The sequence below is a fragment of the Emydura macquarii genome, unplaced genomic scaffold, assembly GCF_026122565.2.
Source record: "Emydura macquarii macquarii isolate MOO-44397 ecotype Brisbane River unplaced genomic scaffold, CSIRO-AGI_Emac_v2 contig_212, whole genome shotgun sequence".
Classification (NCBI taxonomy): domain Eukaryota; kingdom Metazoa; phylum Chordata; order Testudines; family Chelidae; genus Emydura; species Emydura macquarii.
The window spans coordinates 3,252,449-3,273,596 of NW_027130349.1; the positions used below are offsets into that span (position 1 = coordinate 3,252,449).

The 21,148-nt window shown below is 42.6% G+C and overlaps 1 protein-coding gene across 4 annotated transcripts in view; it reads right to left on the reverse strand.

The window, feature by feature from the left end:
• TAF4B (TATA-box binding protein associated factor 4b) overlaps positions 1-21,148 on the reverse strand; it is a 123,747-nt gene that overhangs the window by 71,096 nt on the left and 31,503 nt on the right. For all 4 annotated transcript variants that reach the window (XM_067546385.1, XM_067546388.1, XM_067546404.1 and 1 more), the window contains exons 3-8: positions 20,612-20,716; positions 16,700-16,867; positions 16,472-16,594; positions 13,000-13,089; positions 3,917-4,423; positions 249-384 (exon numbers count right to left, since the gene is read on the reverse strand). In XM_067546385.1, coding sequence (XP_067402486.1) covers positions 249-384; positions 3,917-4,423; positions 13,000-13,089; positions 16,472-16,594; positions 16,700-16,867; positions 20,612-20,716 — 1,129 coding nt within the window. The remainder of the gene's footprint in view (positions 1-248; positions 385-3,916; positions 4,424-12,999; positions 13,090-16,471; positions 16,595-16,699; positions 16,868-20,611; positions 20,717-21,148) is intronic.

Consider the following 21,148-nt stretch of genomic DNA (forward strand, 5'->3'; position numbering starts at 1 on the left):
TTGCTTTTAGTGAAATGGTCTCTCAACAGGCAAGATGACAGACAATTCTCATATGGCTCTGTGAGCACACAGTTACAAGTAACTACCAGAGACACTTATATAATTTTACCATAATTGACTGCTTGAATACATTATTTCCCCTGTCCGTTCAGTGTCATTCTGCTAGAATACCTAATGTTACAAGGAAGCATTTTCCCATCACGCTGTTTAAAACAAACAAAACAAAAAACACAGAAGTCCAACCCTACCTGCAGGAAACTGGTTAGTCTGAATTAGTGCATTTAGTGGCATCCTTTTTTCACCAGGTTTCTGGAGAGTCAGTGTTGAGGTTTGTGGAAACGTGGCCACTTGTTTAACAAGGCCTCCTGATGGCTGCTGGACTACCTGGAAACAGTATATTCAATATCAAACATGGAAACAGCTAAACAGAGAGAAGTGAATCCTATCAACATGCCAAAACGTCTGGGGGGCATGCATGCATGTCTAGCTTTCACTTTAAGAAACATCATGCTCATGAAGCTTCACATATACTTTTGTCTTGATACGATAAGAAAACCTACAAGTTTTCAAATCTGTAGCTAGCAACACTGACTTGTTCAGAGTGTTAAAGTTGTATGGACAACAGACATCTCATCCCTAGTCATACTGCTTATTTCCAATTACTGTGCAGAACAGTTTCCTTGAATACCATATAAATTGATTGCACTAAAGGCCTTAACTCTTTGTTAAATGAAACTGGTAGTAAGGGGTAACAATAAAAGATTGCACTTGTTGCTGAATGGATTCAAACTATCACACGTTAGTCAAAAGAAACCAGTATTTTTGAATTTACAGACAACGTGTTTCATAACTAGTTCTTAAATTGTCTATATACATAGACAGAAGACTATATGCATCTATGGAAGTGTTAGCACAGATGAAATTTTAAAACAGTGCTTTTTCTGCATAAGCAAGTTTTAATATATATATATATATATATATATATATTTTTTTTTTTAAACAGAGGGCCCCTCAAGTCTATACTTCCGCTGTGACTGACAAGTACTATCCAGCAACACTTGCACTTCAGTTCCCCCACCACCACATCCCACCGCTCTTCCCCACTGTCTCTTCTCCCCCATGCCGCCCCCTCCCCCCCCTTGGACACTCACCATTGTATAGGAAGAGGAGGGCACTAGGACCTAGAAGGCAGTGTCCAGCTGCCAAGACAGGGACCCAGAGCTCTGGAAAACAGCTGTTCTGTCCTCTGCTTCCCAAAACATGGGGCGGGGCGGGGGGAGCACCAGAGGGGTGAGGCGCCAATGCCATCCCTCCTCCACACAGGCCGAGCAGAGCAAGCCCTGCAGGGTAGCTTGGCACTTGCTGAAAATCGGGGGAAGGGGGGGGGGGGGGGTGTCATGTGACCCCCCGTGACCCCCCCCCATATGCCTCACCTGTGTTGGGGGGGGGAAATGCCCCCCCAGCACCCACCTAAACTACACCCATGCCTATGTGAGACTTTACTTCTCAGAATCATGTACAAATATTTTCCAGATGCCTCGCTTTGCTCTCCCTCACTCAGAGCAGCTGAGGAAGTTTGACAAACAAGCAATGAATTCTATTAGTTACTCTGTGAATACACTTTTCCTTGACAATGGAATCTGGCTTGCAGGAGATATTGATTAGAAGAGATTTTAAAAAGATACCAAATCAGACCAAAGTACAACAAGTTGTAAGATTTTTCCACCAAGACATAGAGGGCATGTCTACATTGCAGCTGGGAGCGAATGTCCCAGCACAGGCAAACAGACTCCTATTAGCAGGGCTAGAACTAACATATTAAAAATAGCAAGGTGGACATCGGAGATCAGGCAGAAGCTTGGGCTCTGCTGACCTGGCATGTAAGGAGTGGTGGACAATAGGACAAAAATGGAGCCAAAAAGCTTTCCCTTCAGAAAAGCATTGTTAAATCAGAAAGGGAGTGTTGCATCTAAAAGAGCTGATGTAAAGATCAGGAACTGACAGAAGAACCAGAGAAGAATGGATCAATTGACCAGAGGTAGAAAGGATGTGCTGGAAGTAGTAAGACAGCATGACACCCTGTTTCTTGCTCTCAGGGCTGAAGTCCCGGGATCTATAAGGTAGAGAGGAAACAGGGTTGTTATCCTGTCTAGCCCGTTAAGTAGCGTTACTAAGAAACTTCAAAAAGGAGGCCATGCTTGAAGGGCTGCAAAAATACATTAGCTTTATAAGAAGATGAATCTCCACATCTTTAACAGCATCAAGGTCCTGAATAGAGGAAAGGGACATTGTTCCTTGGTGTCCTAGTAAACAGCTTAGCTCCATAGTAGAAGCTATTTAAATGGCCAAGTTAAAAAGCAGAAGGCTAAGTTTCCCTGTTCATCTCTATCAGGAAGGGCCAGACCATTGAAATAACCCGAGTCTAGAGGTCTGAGCACTTGACACAGACAGGAACTCAAAGTTTGTTCCCCTGATGAGCTTTAGCCCCCCCTCCTGCCCACCACCAATCATAATAAGGAATAATATCTGCCTCATATGGGTATTACAATAATTTAATATTTGTGAAGTCACTGAAGAGAAACTGTTACCATTAGGATGCAGAAAATGAATGACTATACCCTGTTAAGGCGCTCACTTGGGATGTGGAACACCCAAGTTCAACTCCTTGATCCAGTAAATATTTAGTACATAAGAAGTGGAACAGCTTTAATAGGAGAAATTGAGACGGTCCCCGCTCCCTCCAAATACATTGTAGCCCAGTGGTTAGGGCACTCACCAGGAAGGTACTGGAGACAAGTTCAAATCCCTGCTCTCCATCAAGCAGAAGGAGAAACTGGACCTGGGTCTCCCATAACTGAGGTAAGAGATCTAAACCATAAGCTAAATTACCCTGAATAAAGGGGCATTTTGAGGCTCTGTGTTGCATGTTTGTTAGGCTTCTCCTTAGTTAAGATTCTTGAAAAAGTTAATATTGGGAACTTTTCCTTAAACGATATCACACTGGGATAGTTTGTTAAATATATGTACATTTTTTTTTTCAAAAGAGCAAAGAGCAAACTGTTGAAGACCCAGGGATGAGTAAGGAACTCATTTAGAGATAAAAAGGTTCTCATCCAACATTACTCTTTGGTCATTTTAATAATTAGTTGAGTTTCTTTTATAATGTAAAATAATTTAGAGACAGGAGCTTAAAGCACTTTAGCCACTTAGCTCTGAAAGCCACCATGAACATCTACATGAGTTAGTCTGCAGATTTCAATTCAGTCCCCAGTGAAGAGGAATCCACACTACAAGACATCCACAGTATCAATAATCCTCAGGAAAGCCCAGAACAGAAGTGTTAACATTACGGAGACTGGAATCCCTAGCCTCTAGTCTAGACCGGCCCTATGCCTCAGGATTGAGATCATCCATAGAACACCTATTACGGCATTCAGCTACAGCTACCACTTGGTTTTTTCTGCTAAAGAAAAAAAGTTCCCTTCCTCTTTTTGCAGTGGGTCAATACCCATAACAACTGTGTCAGCATAAGAAGTTAGAAGATGAAATCCCCTTCAAATTCACTTGGGGGTATTCTGCACACCTTGCAAGATCAGATTCCAAAACAAATACGCAGCTCAGAATAAAACTCATGTTGATTGCAGCTGCTCGACACCCAGATTTGTGAAATATAACATTGATTAGTAGTAAGGAGCCTTCCTCACTACACTTGCTCTTCCTTACTTGTTAAATCAGCTGCAAGCCAGAATACTCAGAGGCAATATATATTTCATCTATCAAGCATAACAGAACAGCGTTCCAGTAAACCCAAAGTAGCCCATTAACTCAGGGCGGAATACAGTTATCTAAACATTTATAGAACTTTAGATCAAAAAATCTTAGATCTGAAGAGAAAGGCAGAGAAGTTTAATCTTACCAGCTGTTTCACTCTAACTGCCTGTTGAGCATGGACTGACTGTGAAACAGTAGAGTTGGCCTGGGTAATTTTAATACTAATAGGTGTCCCAATGACCGATTTCATAGGCTGAAGAGGGGCTGTCGCTGTGGTCGCCACCGTAGATGCAAAGACAGGTTTCACAGCTTGGAGCGAGGTTGTTGCCACTGCAGAGGTGGAGACTGGATTTCCAGGTTGAAGAAGGGCTGTCTCTGGTTTCATGGTCTGGAGGGAGGCTGATGTCACCGTTGCAGTAGAGAGGACTGGTTTTACAGTCTGAGGGCCAGTGACCATTGAGGAAGCAAGGACTGGTTTTATGGGCTGAAAAGAGGTTGTTGCCAGGGCTGAGGTGGTCACTACTGTGGAGGAAGTTGGTGCTCCAGAAGTACAGGCAGAAACAGCTGCTTGGGTTGGAGCCTGATGCTGAATACACTGCTGGATAAAACTCTGGGCATTGGGCATTAGCTGCCGTAAGGCAAACATACTTTTCTAGAAAAGGAGAGACAGCAGTGATCATAATACTGTGAATATCTTTCACGAGTTTAAGAACAACATTACTTTTCAACTGATGTTTACTGAGTTAAGCTTGCTTCATGAGGAAGATAATGAATTTGTTATTCAAAATAACACACGACTGCTGTCAAAACAATAAAAAAACAGCATGCCTAATGCAATATTTACTAGCATATAATGTGCAACAGTCAGAGGTTATCCACTGTTTCCCTCAGTGGAATAAACTCCACCTGATATTCAATTAATTAAGTTTCCTTTTAATTAGTTGCCTTTCGTTTAGTAACTAGGCTGCAGTCCATGTTTCACAGTGAGAATAATATATAATTACACTGCTTTTGATCTTGGTTTCAGAGAACAGCAGCTTTTTCATGGCATTGTGTTTATTCCATTAAATATCTGATACAGGAGCAAAATTCTCTGACAAAGTCTAAGATCCCCCTGGAATTTCACCCATTTTTAGTTTTACATTTCCTGTAGTGAAATATGCCCATCTGGTCCAATTCTGATATTGTTCATGCATGCAGTATCATTTATAGCACATTTTAAACATATATATAATTTTGGGATTCAATAAAGTGTTAACTTTATCCTTGGAAGGAATAGCCCTAGTATTCTTTATTCTTCAAAATTAGAAGAAAAAGCTTACCTGACTTATTACTAGAGTTACACATACTTAATGAATTATTCAGAATTAAAGTTATCTGCTTTGTTGGCTCCTGTATTTGGTTCAGATTTCCTAAATTAGATAAATCTTCCTAGTAAATGTCTCTATCAAACTTTTAATGAGAACTTCAAAGAAAGCAGCCAGTGAATGTTTCTCTTTCTAAGGGATCACCTAATTATGCAAATCTTAATATAGGCTTTCACTACCTCACATAAGCAAGCTTCATCATTTAATTAAAAAAAGTATTCAAGTTCTCTCGATCTACTTGCAAATTATTTTTCATTTAAAAAACAAAAGGTGTAAAAGCACTCACTTAAGTGGCATATGCAAGTAATATACAACGAGGCATTACTATTTTTAGTATCTTATTTGTATTTGCTTTGAGTTCTCCCTCCCATCATAAGGCATAGACTTTCACAATGAGCAAGGTTAAGGGCTGGTTTACACTTAGTTTTACTGACATAACTTAGGTTAGTTAGGGGTGTGATTTTGCCAACATACTTATACTGGCAAAAGCACTAATGTAAATGCAATTATATCTGTATAAAGATGACATACTTTTTAGCTTTTTCCAGTTGAGGGTCCAGGGGGGAAGCTATAGTTGGTATAGGCAGTATTAGACCAGTGTACCCACACTTGGGAGGTTGCTGCTTTAATTATGCTGGAATATTGTAATCATAGTATAGGGTAATCCATAACTTACGTGTAGAAAATCCCTAACTGTAAAAAGAGGACAATGCTAACACAAATTAAGATGTCTAGCTACTTTTCACCTTTTGATGGCTACTATCGTTGAGGTTCAGTGGCTAGGATGACCTGACAGACCTATACAGTTTTCTTCATTGACTACTTAAACCCCACCGTAGTACTTAAACCAAAGTGAATCTAATTTGATAGCTATAGGAAGACACTCACATCTTTCAATCCATATAGTTAAAGCTATATAACTTGTAGAAGTTGAGTTACATTACACTGAGATTTAGAGACACTACAGCTGTCGACTTCTTGAAGATCTGAGCAAGAAAAAAAATGCATCTATCCTACATGCCAGATGCATTGGATGGACAGGGTAAAGTTAAATTAGGAATGGACATGAGCAAGCACTCAAAGAAGCAGCCCTTATTCTGCTAAATGCCTTTGCAAGGGTTATAAAAAAACAACATTTTGTAAACAAATAAGAAGTTACTCGCCTTGGGCAGGAACGATGATTCTTTGAGAGGTGTGTCCCTATAGGTGCTCCACTGTATGTGTGTCTGCATCCCTGCACTGCTGATTGGAGAAGAATTGTGATAGTGTCTGTTCAGTCCATGCATGAACTGCTCCTCTCCCGCCACAAGGTTAGCCAGCACGCCAACTCCTCAGTTCCTTCTCAACCAGTCAGTGACAAGAACTCCAAAATAGAGGGGAAGAGAGTGGGTCATGGAGCACCCATAGGGACACACATCTGGAAGAACCATCGTTGAGGAAGTTACCTTGTGCAGTAAAATCATCATCATCATCTTCTTCGAGAAGTGTCATTATGGGTGCTCCACTACAGGTGACGCCCGAGCACTGCCCATCTCTGGAGGGTGGGACTTCAGAGTTGAGTCTGTTATAGATGACAGCACCATGGCACCGAATCCGGTGTTTGTAGCCGAGTCACAGGATGGCATAATGTTCTGCAGAGGTATGCAGAGATGCAGAGGTATGCAGGTAGCTGCTCTGCAGATTTTCAATACAGGGATACCCTTGGAGAAGGTGACGGAAGAGGAGATCAAGCTAGTCAAGTGTGTGCGTATTGAAGAGAGATGTGCTACATTATGCATTTGGTGACAGAGCTTGATACAGTTTGAGAGCGATTTGGAGAGTCTTTGAGCTGAAAAAAAATCGCTGTACCCTTTGATCTATCTGCAATGGATAAGAAGAATCTCAAAAATTTTCTGAAAGCTCTTGTTCTGTCTAAACAGAAGGCCTATGCTCTCCTCACATCGAGTGTATGGAGGATAGCTTCTCTATTATCCTGATGAGGTTTAGAATAAGAAGTTGAAGAAGATGGTAAATATGAAAAGCGTAAGTCACCTTGGGAGTGAACTTTGGATGTGGTCTAAGAGTGACCTTGTCAGGGAAGAACAGTGAAGGGGGAAAGGGGATGCACCATCCCCTATCCTTCTTGCCGAGGTAATGGCAATCAGGAACACCGTCTTCATTGACAGGTGCAGAGCCAGCCCTAGGGGTGGGCCACCCAGGCGACTGCCCTGGGCACTGGTAGTCAAGGAGGCGTCGTGTGGCAGCACAGAGGTGCACACTGCCAGTGTAGAGTTAGAAACTGCTCCTGGCTGGCAGGGGAGCGCCGCATGGGGTGGGCCATCCAGATTTCTCCCTGCTTCCTCTGGTAGAGATATTGGGGGGTGGAGAGGGGAGAGGTGACGCACAGGTACGGCTTGCTCCCCCAACCCCCAACTTTCCTCCACTTCTCCCTAGGGGACTGTGGGGAGGGGAAGTGGAGAGCGAGGAGCAACACCAAGAGCAGCATTTGGGGGGGGAAGGGTAGCAGCAATGCCAGCTGTTCCATGCATCCAGGTCACTTTCCCCCTTGTGGCTGCTGTGGAGTAGGAAGCCTGAGGTGCCCATAGGGGCCAGGGGCAGGTACTGCACCCACAGGGTCAAGGGCAGCAAAATACACATTTCAGGGGTGCCATTTTCCCTAAGGCTGGCCCTGGAAAAGCGAGTTAGTGAACAAGTTCAAACGGCAATCTAGTCAGTCCTTTTAACACTGGGTTGAGATCCCATTGAGGAGTGGGAAGTCTAGGTTGTGGAAAGAGGTTTGTTATGCCTTTGAGAAACCTCTTTGTGGTCGGGGGGGGGGGGGAAGTAGATTGAATATCCTTCTACCTGTTGGAAGGTCGCAATTACTGCTAGATGAACCTCTGGCAAGCTGACAGAGCCCACAGTTACTTGAGTGTCAAGAGGTAGTCCAGGACTACCGGTAGGGGGCTACATTCAGAGTGACACCTTGATTTGAAATCTTTTCCATTTTGTAGGAGAGTAGCTCTTTTCCTCCTTCACTTCTTCAGAGCATAATGTCTATGCTGGAACCACAAAGGAGCCAGGCTTTGAGCCTCAGAATTTACGGTTGGGATGGTGAGCGTGTCCCTCATTCTGCGCTAGCAGGTACAGAGCGATTGGAAGAGTCATCGGTAGACAGTGTCAATTAGGACAGGTAAGGGTACCATGTGTCTCTGGGCCAGGTGGGAGCTATCAGGATGATGTTTGCTCTCTCGTTTTTCACTTTTAACAGGACTTTCAGAATTAGAAAGAATGGGAGAAGGCATAAAGACGACATTTGTCCCACAGGAGGAGAGTGTCCCCCACAGAAGATTTTGCTCTAGAGCAGTACCAGAGCAAGAAATGTCCTCGGTAAGTAACAAACAGACCTATTGTCTGTGTCCCCTATTGCCAGAATATGTCTTATAGGACCACCTAATACATTTCCCATTGGTCATCGAGTGGGAATTTGCAGCTGAGATTGTCTGCAGTCGTGTTCTGCATTCCCGGCAAGTATGTTGCTGAAATTTTGACATTATGGGAAATACCCCAACCCCATAGTTTTAGTGCTTCCATACACAGGAAGTGTGATTTAGCTATTCCCTAACAGTTTATGTAATACATGCAGGCCGCATTGTCCATCATGACCTTTGTGTGCGTGGCTTTGATCAGCAGGAGGAAGTGAGCACACACACATTTGACCACCTTGAGCTCAAGCAGGTTGATGTGAAGACATGTCTCAGATGGTGACCATTTGCCCTGCACTGTGAGACCATTGAGATGTACACCCCATCCTATGACGGATGCATTGACGGTAAGAAGTAACGATGGGGAAGGCTAAATAAATGGGATTCCTGTGCATACATTGACTGGGTCATCCCACCAATCCAAGGATTGCTTGACTTTGGCAGGGATCGATAGTTTGTTTATGCTGTCTCTGCTTGATCTGTAAACTTAACCAAATCAGGCTTGGAGGCATCTCATGAATAGTCTGGCATGAGCTATGACAGACGTGCCTGTGGCCATATGCCACAGAAGTTGGAGGCAATGTCTGGTTAAAATTTGGGGGCTGGATTGCCTGGTCTTTGACAGCATGGAGAGGCTGAGAAATCTGACGTGGGAGGAGTGCCTTTGCCTGAATGGAATATCTAGGTCAGCTCCTATGAATTCTAGTCTTTGTACCAGTGCTAATGTCAATTTTTATGCATTGATTTGCAGACCCAGATTCTGGAACAGGTTCGGTGTAGTCTGGGTAACTGCCTGGGCTTCAGCGAAGGAATGGGTCCTGAGAAGGCAGTCATCCAGATAGGGATAAATCTGGATACCCTGAATGTGTAAGTGGTCTGCCACTACCAAGACGACCTTGGAGAATACCCTGAGGGCTGATGAGAGGCTCTGTACCAGTAGTGGTCTTGCCCTAACATGAACCTGAGGTATCAATCTGTGACTCAGTATGATGGAAGTGTGGTTCTCTGCCTTGGACCTACAAGATGCAATCTTCTTTCTCTAATGCTGGAATAATTGTTTGATAAAGTGACCATCCTGAACATCTGCACCTTGATATATCTATTGGGCACCCTGAGGCCCAGTATATGTCTCCAATCTCCTTTTTTCTTTGGTATTAGGAAGCAATGAAAGTAGAACCCTTTGCCTCTTAGATGAGCAAGCACAGGCTCTATGGCTCCTACGCTGAGGAGATGGTCTATCTCCTGACGTAAAAGACTCTGGTGAGAAGGGTCCCTGAAGGAGGTGGAAGGCAGAAATGGATGGCATATCCATCCTGGATGATCTCTAGCACCCATTTGTCAGAGGTTATCCATTCCCAGGTGCTGCAGAATAGGGTAAGATGGTCTCCAAAGGGATGTGTGGGGTTTTCCAGCATGAGATGAGAATGTTCTATGGGAACCTCAAACAACTCATCAAAAACAGCCTCTGAGGTTGAGGGATGGGAGGAAGTTGGTTGAGATCCTGACTGCTTTCACCTAGGAAACCTAGGCTTCTTCCTCTGCTGCTCATATGATCGGAGATAATTACTGGGATGAATATTGAGGGTATTGTGATGAGCGGGGCTTGAATGGAGGCTGAGAGCTGTACTTTCTCTTATTGGCCAATGTATAGATCCTGAGGGACCAAAGAATTGCCCTACAATCCTTCAATGTGTGAAGGGATGTGTGGGTGGTCTTGGCAGAAAACTTCATCCCTTCAAAAGGGAAGTCCTCCACCATAGTTTGGACCTCTTTAGGGAAGCCAGATAAATGAAGCCATAAGCCCATCTCAACACAATGGCTGTGGAAACAGAATGTACCGCCATGTCAGTTGCATCTAGTGCAGACTGGAGGGATGTTTTAGCCACCAGTTGGCCCTCATTGATCATGGCCTTGAGTTGGTCCTTGTGAGAGTCAGGAAGCTGCTCAATAAAGGAACCAAGTTCTGTATAGTTTTGGTAGTCATATTTTGCCAACAAGGGTTGGTAGTTCTCTACATGGAACTGGAGGGTGGCTGACAAATATGCCTTCCTTCCGAACAAATCCAAACATTTCCAATCCTGGTCATACGGAGTGGACTGAACTGGTGCTGGTGGTTCTTAGAGTTAACCACGTTCACAATGATAGAATTCGGAGGAGGATGGGAAATGAGGAATCCCGTCTTCTTTTCTGGAACGCTTATATGTTGGGTCTGCCATATGATTTGGGCTGGGGCCAGGAGTGCCTCATTAATAGGGAAGGCCACTATGGAGAAGGTGGAGGAATGTAAAATGTCCACCAACCTGTGGTGAGACTGTCACTTCCTGTAACGGTATTTGCCCTCAGTGCCAGGTCCTAGAAGAATTTGAAATTAGCCATCAATAGTGGAAGAGGCATCACCGTCTCGTCTGGTTAGGACAAGGAGTGCGCTTGAGGAGTGACTTCTTCCTCCACCTCAGCCTCTACCTCTTCCCCTGCCTGTTCAGGGGGTTCAGAAGCCCTCAAAGCCATGGCTGAAGGAGGTTGTCTCTTTGTTTGATGATATGCCACAGAGGCATGGGAGGCTTGCTGTCTGAGCCTGCCAAAGGTCCCAGTAGGGCACTGTGGTGGATAGGGGCCTGGTGGTTGGCACCATGGTTGACCAAACCAGGGAGGCTGTGGATCAAGTGGACGATACACCTGATGTCCATAGTGAAATTGAGTCGCATACAGAGGGTGAGAAGAGCAGCAGGAGCCCACGTCCTCTTGTTCACTTTGTCTGAGGAGAAAGGAGGTGCTCAGCAGGAAGAACCAGCAAGTTCATGATGTGGGTGAATGCGGTACTGGGAGTTCAGTGCATTGGACACCGAAAGATCCATCACGCACCGGAAATCTGGCAGTATGGATGACCTAGGCAGCACCGATGGGTTGAGAGAGGTGGACCCGGAAGTGAGGTCCGGCAGTGCTAGGTGCAGAGAGATTGGTACCAGTGCAGACATTCATACCAATGGAGCTTTCCCCAGAGCAGATGTTTTTTGTGCCCCTGCAGTGCTGGTGTGTCTTTGTCCGTGCCTATTGAGTTTTAGTCTGACTTATTTCATCGGCTCAGTACTGCGCATGCCCCGGATGCCCGATTTAGATGGCTTTTGTGCTGTTGGTACCAATGATACTGATGGAGCCGGAGATCACTTTTGACTCGTTGAAGACTCGCTAAAGGAGACTTACAGACCTTTTCTCAGAGGCCTTGCATGAGTGGCTCATCTCTGGGATCACCTCCCTTTGAAGCAGAGGGTTGCAGCCAGAGTTCCCGCTGGGACTCCAAGGGTTTAAGGGACAACTCCATGAGTCTGAGCTCTTGGTCTTTTCTGGATTTGGGCGTCAGCTATTGACAAGCCACACTTTTGTGAAATATGCTTCTCTCCCAGGCAGCAAACACACTGCAAGTATCCATCAGTCACTGGAATAGATTCCTTACAACTGAGGCACTTTTTGAAGACCAGGGAGGCAGGCATACCATTGTCCAGGGGAGCACCCAACAAGGGATGGCAGGAGACAAGCCCTTTCTTCGGCTCGGTCAAATAAAACAATAAGTAACAAAGAAAAAAGCTCCAAGGTAAGCTAAAATTAACAATTCTAAAAAGGAGTTAACGATCTGTGAACAGACAGCTATACCTCCGTCTCTGCTCAGGGGCAGTTGAGAAGGAACTGAAGAGGGCTCGCCCATGCACACTGGCTAGCCCCATGGTAGGGGAGGAGCAGTGCATGCATGGGCTGAACGGATACTACTATCAAAATTCTGCGATCAGCAGTGCAGGGACGCAGACACCTACAGCAAAGCATCCATAGAGACATTACCCGAAGAAGAATGCTGTGTTAACAGTATAGATTATTAACAGTGAAAGAATTTTACAAATCAGATGGACTTGTAAACTATCTGTGCTCAGTTTCTTTTGCATTTCTTTCTGTTCAGACAATGAAGTCAGTTATTTCTGTTTACTTTATTTCACTGTCAAGTTCTTAGCGCTGCAAAGGATTTGAAGCCCTACAATTGAATATTAGACTATTTTTTATAGAATTGTTTAATTTTGGAAAGCTCTCTATTGATGTTTGGTTTTATGAAACAAAAACAAAAAACTAAGCCCCAAAGTGTAAGTTTTGGATCAAAAACACTAAAAGTTGATTGGGTCACCACTGGAGGAAAAAAAAGATAGTTTACAATGTGTGATGTAGGAAGTGGGATGTAACAACCAAAAGAAAGAAGTGATTGACAGACAATATTGTGGCATATTTCCTGATCATCTTTTCTAAAAAGTTTGATTTGATAGCTTTTTGCAATGTGGATTTGAAATTAGCTCCTAATATAGTGACAAACCTATTTTAAAAAATTCCTATAAACTTCAGAACCACCACACAAAACATACCTTGAGGAAAGGAACCAGATATGGTTGTGGAGAAGACTTGAGTTCTACATACAGCTTTTTCGTAAATTCTTCTGGTTCAATTTTTGCTTCCTAAAGAGAAGAAAAGCTTTTTATATGAAGCTGATCCAACCATAAATAGGAATCATTTCAAGTTATACCTAAAAAAGGCAACAGAAAGCATCCCAGTTCATGGGAATTCCAAGGATCATAGAATTGTTGAATTTCAGATTTCCCAAATGCTTTTAGTCCCATGATTTTTTAAACCTGACGTTATAGTATTATAAATTGAATACTGTATTACAGAATTAGTTTCCTTTATTTCAACTCTGAACAGTTAATACTCCCCCGCACCTCCTCCGCCCACTGCAGCCAGATGGAAGTTCAGCAAGAAAGCAGCTCCCGTCCCCCTGGCTGCAGCCGGGAAACTGCATCATCCTGTAGCCCCATGTGCTCCACCTGGTCCCTAGGCAGTGGCTCCCTTCTGCAGCCCCCGTGTGTGTGTGTGTGTGTGTGTGTGTGTGTGTCAGTGTTCCCCTCCCTCTGGCTTCAGCAGATACCCCAGCGCCTAGGAACCCAGGCAGAGCACTTTGATATGTTCCCTGCTACAGTGAGGGGAAGGGGAGCACTGATCTCCCATCCCCTTGGCTGCAGCAAGGCGGCTGTACCAGTCTTGTAGCCCTGTGGCAACACACTCCGCCTGGGTCTCTAGGCAGCAGCTCCCTTCTGCAGCCAGCAGGAAGGGAGCAGTGGGCCACTTTGAAAGACACTGTGGGCCACTTTTGGCCCCCAGGCCACAGGTTGGGAACCACTGAGTTAACCCATTTATAAGAAAAATAACTGCTCAAGCATCCATTATGAGCAGGCAACAAGTGATATCTTAGACCCTGTCTACACTTTGCCGCCGAATCCCGGAGGTAGTCAACGGGAGTTATGCAAGCTACACAAAAAACTTGCGTAACTCCCGTTGACTTCTGGGCTCCTCTTCTGCACGCTGTCTTCACTGCACCACGCCACTTGCGAAGGTGGTCTTAGTAAGTCGATTTCTGGATCGACTGAGCGGGTCTTCACTGACCACTCAGTCGATCGAAAGCAATCAATCAATCTGACGGCGGTGACTTTGCCGCCATCAGTGTAGCCATAGCCTTAGAGAAATGTTATTTTTAAATATGTTGACTGCTGAGTATCAGTGTTTAATGTAATTTTACATTTTCTATAAAAGAAAGATAATCTACACAGATCAAGGTGGATTGAATTTCTAAGGTCTTAAAAAAGCACAACTCAAAAAATTATATGCAATTCTCCTCTACTGTCATATGCTGTATGTGCTTCAGTACTTAGAGACCCTTTGTAAGAGACACACGGTAAAGCATAATACAAAAAAGGACCCTTATGTCCAGCTATATATGCTGCAGAAGCTAATGATATCTGAAAGTGGACAGGCCAACTAAACAAATGACCATTTTAGTATTTAGATCTTTTTGTTCCATTCTGTTGCTTGTTTTGACTCACTGAGCTTGGGTATAGACCAATGAAAACCAGGACAGGAACTGCTTACTCTAGATCAGTTACTGATACAGGTTGCATGTTTAGAATGATGTACCAATATTTCAAATACACAGCAAGTGCATCATTTTATCTCAAGGATACAGTAGTTTACAAGAAAAATTAAGAATAGGTTAGTACAAGATTTTCTATTCTCCTCCACTTGTTTTACAACAACATTTACTTAAATCTTTGTGTTTGGGTCTCTAAACAAATAACCCATGTCAGAAGAGTAGTTTTTTTGTTTTTGTATTTTTTTAAAGCAAGACTGCAAAGAGTAGTATGCATGTACAAATATGGAGATGTAAAATAAGAACAATCTTAAGCATGTATTAAAGAGTATACAAGATGCCAGCTGAAAAGTAGGATTATTCCAGTATATTCCAGTCTGGAAGCAGGCCGTGGAGGCCAATAAGAACACTGGGGAGAGGAAAAAGGCAGGTGGAGAAAGTTGTAGGATCTCATATCTGCCTTCATATTTATAAGGCTGTAGGCTCAAAAAACAGCCTATCAAAAGCTAGATTTCTCTATTTCTATGACACTCAGTTAAACTGCAGTGGTATATGTCATACTGGGTATATGGGGAGGAGAGCATGTGTTATATTGTTTGACATCAGTATGTCAAAATCATAATTCATGTGAGATATGCCATGTCAGGTACTGTTAGAAAGGTTATAATATGCTAGGTCAGATGATAATACTTATGTTCATGTGTAATATGTGAAATGGAAGTTATAGATATACTTGAGATATCTATTTCAAATTGTGCTGCCTTGGCAACACCCCGGATAGGATGGCAGCAGAATAGCCTGCTTAATGGCCCATTAAGACACTCACGGATGCAAGGGGCCCAGGAAGAAATTAAAGGCATACCTGAAGAGTTACCAGGATTGGCCCATGTGACTCTGGACTCCATTTTAGTTCCTATAAGTTTCCACAGGCCACATGGCCAGGGACAGAGGGCATATAAGGCCAAACCACAGAATCCAAACTTGTATTGAACTGGTGCTGTGGCTGACCCTTTGGGGTCAGAGGGAACCTTTGTAGTAAAGAGCATAGAGTTCAAACAACTGGTCTCTTTACTGGACCTAGTGCTGATTTGGGAGCCAGGTGCTGAAATGCAGTAAAGGGGGCTGTGTGTATTTGTATACTGGCTTCTGTGGGGATTCAGAAGCACAGTTTGTGGCTGGTTGGGAAGTCTGGCTTCAGTGCCACCCACCAGTGCTGGGAAAATCTGTTCTCCGTTTGCAGCCTGCCCTGACCTTGGCATTTTCAGGTGGCTACCCTGGGCATGGCACGGGTCACACTATGTAAACCAGATTTACAGTGCCACCAATGAAGGCCAACTCCCGCACCACCTGAAGCAACATATAATCTCTAACAAGACAAGAGTAAAAGTGAACAACCTGCAAATCAAAAAAGTCACAGAAAGCAAAAGAAAAGAAAATGCAACTGAAAGAGTATGGAATAAGAGGGCACAGGGGAGGAACTACCCATCCACAAGTCAATTGCAAGGACATCTTTATCAGGGAGAATCCGAGATCAATTGAGTTTGCCCCTCAAATCCATATACTAGCACCATCAGATTATCTTGACAGTTGATTAGTTCAGTGCACCAAATGGGACAGAAGTTCTGTGTGGAAAATACCATATGATCATCTAATTAAAACCTGAATCATAATGCATATGCACAAAGGAGTCACATTAAGGTTGCCAGAATTCTGGTTCCCCATGCACTTCTTAACTCAAGAGTGCTTGACTTGGCAAGCTAATGTTCTATGAATATTTAATGAATAATTAGAAAAAAAACAAATCGTGATGGTGAAGGTGAGGGAGGTAAAAAGAATAATCTAACTTTGCAAAGTGCTTTGCATATATAACGCCGTAAGTATTAAATATTGATACAAGGGGATTTTGAATAAAGTCTTACCAACAGATGTTGTACCAGATTCTTCACATTCTGTCCCATTTCTGGGGCTTGAGGTCCACTAGATGCCAGCTTTATTAATGTTGCAAGAAAATTCTTGCATTTCTTCACATTCTCTAGCATTTCCTGGTTGTGGAAGTTAGGGAGAGATTTAGTTAGACACTGCACTGACTTTGCACTTCAGCTAACTAGAGAAAGTGATATTTTAAACAAACTACTTTTTTGCCTTACTGTAGAAATGTTGGGCTGTGCTACTGTTGGAGCCTCTGATTTGACAGGGATTGCCTTTTGGGAGACAGATGGTGCAGGAGGTCCTGAAACTGGAAGCTTCACAGGTGTTCCAGTACCTGGAGATTTTACAGCCGTAACTGTCATAACACTATTAGTTGCAGCTGCTGGCTGAAAAGAAGGATGAAGACTTGTTTTACTGATACCTTCCCAACTTCAAACATATGCCATATACTGCTACAGTTTAAGCAATATTTTTTGCTATGTCACCAAGTCAAATCATATCACAACAATGTATCAAAACACAAATGCCTCTGAGACATTACACTTGCAAGGATAATCATTAATGTGCCTTATGTAACCGCAAATTAATCTTATTTAGACAAAATAAAGAAAAAAAATCACAACCCTGTGTTCTCCAATCAATATATTCCTCCTTCCTTGAGAGGATCGGTCATAGCTTGTTAGGTCTCCAGAATAAAAAAAAAGGGATCATCAACAATTGTTTTGATTGAACTGATGCTGCAACTGTATAAAACTTACACTACACAGTCTAGGATACAACAGCCTAGGATTGTGTTGGGGCAGAGGATGACATTCTGAAAGACTGACTAGCAAAAGCTAAAATACTACAATTGCCAGCCTTTACTTAAGATCTTAGAACTTAACACTTACCGGTATGTTAAAAAGAACGGAATTCAGCTCACTCACCTACTGTTGTCTTTACTCCTGTCTGCACTGCAGAGCAAAGTTAGTAAAAACTAACCTTTCAGTGAAGTAAGCAGTTATGAGTACATACATGCCAAGTACAGACCTTTTGAGTAAGGAAGTGCTATACTGACTTTGTTTTAAGAGGTCACTTTTCAGAATAAGAAAGCACTAACACTTAAATTTATGACAAATGCAATCATCCTTTCAATTTCTCTTATTTCTTTGCTTCAAGGGGGCACGTCTCCAGGTAACTGCCAACCATCAAAAGCTGATCCATCTGATATAGAAGAGGCAAGCAGTTTCAAGAAAGCATGCCAGCTTAGCTTCCTGCTGCTTGTACATTTTAACAGCTCTCTGCAGGATCTTTGCCACCACTGTCTCTTCCAAGGATTCAGCTCAACAGATCCATGGCCATAGGGAGGCTGACTGGGCAAGAGAATCCCAGAAACAGATGGACAGGAAAAGAATTGATGGGGACAGAGTACAGAACTGACAATTTGCAATATTTTGGGTTTAAAACAAAAAAAAAAAAAAAAAAAAAAAAAAAAAAAAAAAAAAGGTGTTTTGGAGCTGAACTCCTGTGAGTTCTGGTATATTTATAGGTCAAGACAAAAATCAGTATTCTATAAACTGAGGAAAGGAGGGTCAGGAAGTCTACCTTATCCTTTCCCCAGAAAAACAGATATATGGGAATCAGATTCTATGACCTGTGCCTCCACTACTCTGACACAATGCTCATTCTTAGTCCAAGTAACGGAAAAACATTCACAAAAAACAATATATCTTGTATAAGTGGCATTTATCCTGCACATTTGGAAGAACTTTGTATGCAGAGCAGTTGCTCTCTTGAAATGACAGTACCCCAGCATGATGTTAATGAGATGCTCAACTTTGTCATCTCTTCTGGGGAGAAGGGGATAGAAAGCCTGCACAATTTGAGACAGGGAGGGGCACAGAGGATTCAAGGTTTTTTGTTTTTGGGTTTTTTTAAAGGAAATTAGAGCTGAAACATCAAAGAATAAAAACAATGCTGCCTTTGCAGGCTGGATGGAATACTAAGTTGGTAATATATTTATTGCAGAACATGTGAGCCAGTAGTGTGTAAAACAATAGTGTGTAAACTATAACTATAGTAGTTTTAGTACAGGGGAAAGCTAAATTAAATTAACTGAGTATTGTATCTTTCCATATTTACTTTTTTACTATTATTAGTAATAAACTTCCTGTCTATGGGCTTCTGATGCTGCCCAGACTATCACTAGTGAGCTGATATTTTGGGTTGGCAAGTTGATACAACATAGGTACAGAGCAAGCCCCTTCGGCTCCCTTCTTGCCTTTCTCAAAGGCAGTTCAAGACAAGCTTAGAGGCTGCTTCACTGGCTACTCCATGGCCAAGGGAAGAAGAGTGAAGTGGTCTTACAGTGGCAGGACATCTCTCCACAACACCCATTTACTCAGGATTTCTGAGAGAGGACAGGAGGATTAGCACAGTGGTGTTTAGACTGTGGTCCTGTAGAAAACTGGCAGCCTATATGACTGCTTCTGTATAGGATAAAGCACCTGTCATTCTTCAGGTAATGCTGTTTCTTGCCTACTCTGACTCTCAGGATGACCAGGAGTTGAGGGTTTTTTAAAAAAATCAAATGCCTCTAAGCACCTTTTTTTAAAAAAGACTGTTCTGTGTCCATCTTTGTCAGGTATTTCTTACAGTAAACATAAAACTAACTGGCCAAATGGGTTGATGACACAAACTGAACAGATGAGAAACAAACTAAAAAGGATGGCAGCATTAAAACAGTGGGTGTTGCATGCAACAAAGGGAGATTAGTTACCAAAGAAAGCCCTGCACTTGAAGAGGAAACAAAAAGCCACAGATGTAAATAAAGGGATGGAGGACTGGTCTGCACGGACCAAAATGAGCATCTTCATCCATAAGACAGAACAGATTTATCTTCACCTTGTCTCCCTGCTACTAGCCTAGTGTTTTCCTACATTCAGAGGTGGGATCTGGAGCAGAGAAGGCCATGAGAGGATCTCTGTCTAAAGACATCAGCAGCATATGATAAAGTTTACAAACCCTTGCATTAGGCCATACTGAACAAACAGCAATGCATAAAACCCCCATCTATTCATGGTGGATGCAAGATTTATATTCTTCCCTATGTGTAAAAATAAAATAGGAAACTTAAAAATGAAGTGGCCACCATATCTCTCCGCCACTTCGCTTCCTCATTGTAGGGGGAAGATCCTCCCCCTTACCCTATCTAGGACATCATAAGCAGTTCTGTTGCAGATATAGGTTGGCATCTGAAGACAGCAGGAGGACAGCTTTAGAAGTCAGCTTGTTAATTACTGCTGTAGGCTAGGGAGTCCCTTTCCTAATGGTCAGCCAAGTCAAGAACTCACAGCCAGTTCGGTGGGGGGCAGGAGAAGGGACCTGCTCAGCTACTCAGGATTCTGAGCCCCCTGCCACAGGGCAATTCCCTTTCTGATATATTTTCATGATGCAAAAGATCAGAGTTAACACATTAAACCTCCCCCAAGCCAGCTTCCCCACCCTGGCTTCTTTGCCACCAAAAAGAAAGGGAGAAGAGTATTTTAGTACAGAAAGGGTTAGTTTGATTTTATTATTACACAATGTTTATCCAGTATGTTGTTCCCTAAAAGCAGGCAGATAGGTAGCCCTGTACAGAAAGCTAGACAGATGTACAAGGATTTTTTTTTTTTTTTTAAATAAAAGATGCCCAGAGACAATACTGCAATGAATAGTGAAACTACATGGAGAGACAGCAGTCTCTATCCAAATATATAGAAAGAAGTGTATTTAAAAAACCTAGCTATAGAATTTAAAGTCACATTGGCAGTAGCTTGGATGTACAATCCAGATGACTATATACAGTGTTGTTGTAGCCATGTTGGTCCCAAGATATTAGAGACACAAACTGGATGAGGCAATATTTTATTGGACCAACTACTGTTGGATTGGGGCCAGGGGGGAGGGGCCTTCTGATCTTACACAGAGCTCTGTGACATTACCTCACCCATCTTGTCTCTCTAATCTAGACGATTGCCCCTCCTGAGCCCTTTTGGGCAACACCCCATCAAGTTATACATTTTGACCCTTTATATAAATCTTAATTTTTAATCCAAAAAGAACAACTCAGTGCCAGCTATTAAAAAAAAAAAAAAAAGCTATAGACATACCTGTACGATCGCAGGTCTTTGATCAGTAGATGCAACTGTATTTGTTCGAGATACTGTTTTCACAGGAGTGGCTACTACTTTTTTTAGTAAATGGGTCCCAGTGTTCTTTAAAAAAAGAAAAGAATATTTAAGATGCAGGAGGCACAGAATAGTAGTTAGGCTAATTAGTAAAGTTGCCAACATTTACCTAAACTAGTACTTACTCTTGCCCACTGCAAGATATTTAAAAAAAAATATCTAATTTAAACCAACAATGCAAACATGAATTTGGAGAGGTGGAGGCAGGTGTCAAAAACCGATTTAACTACCAATGTTATAACAAGGTAAGCAATCTAAAGTAAACAAAATAGTTAGGACATGTTTTCTAGTTAGTACAGAAATAGTCAAACGGTGATCATGTCATGAAGAGAATCAGTCAGGTTACTCTTCATTTTAATATGTCCATATTTGAGTGGCTCATATATGAAGGCTAAAATTCTATGTATTTTCAGATATACTTATAATCACAGAAATGTAAGGCTGGGGAGGTCATCTAGT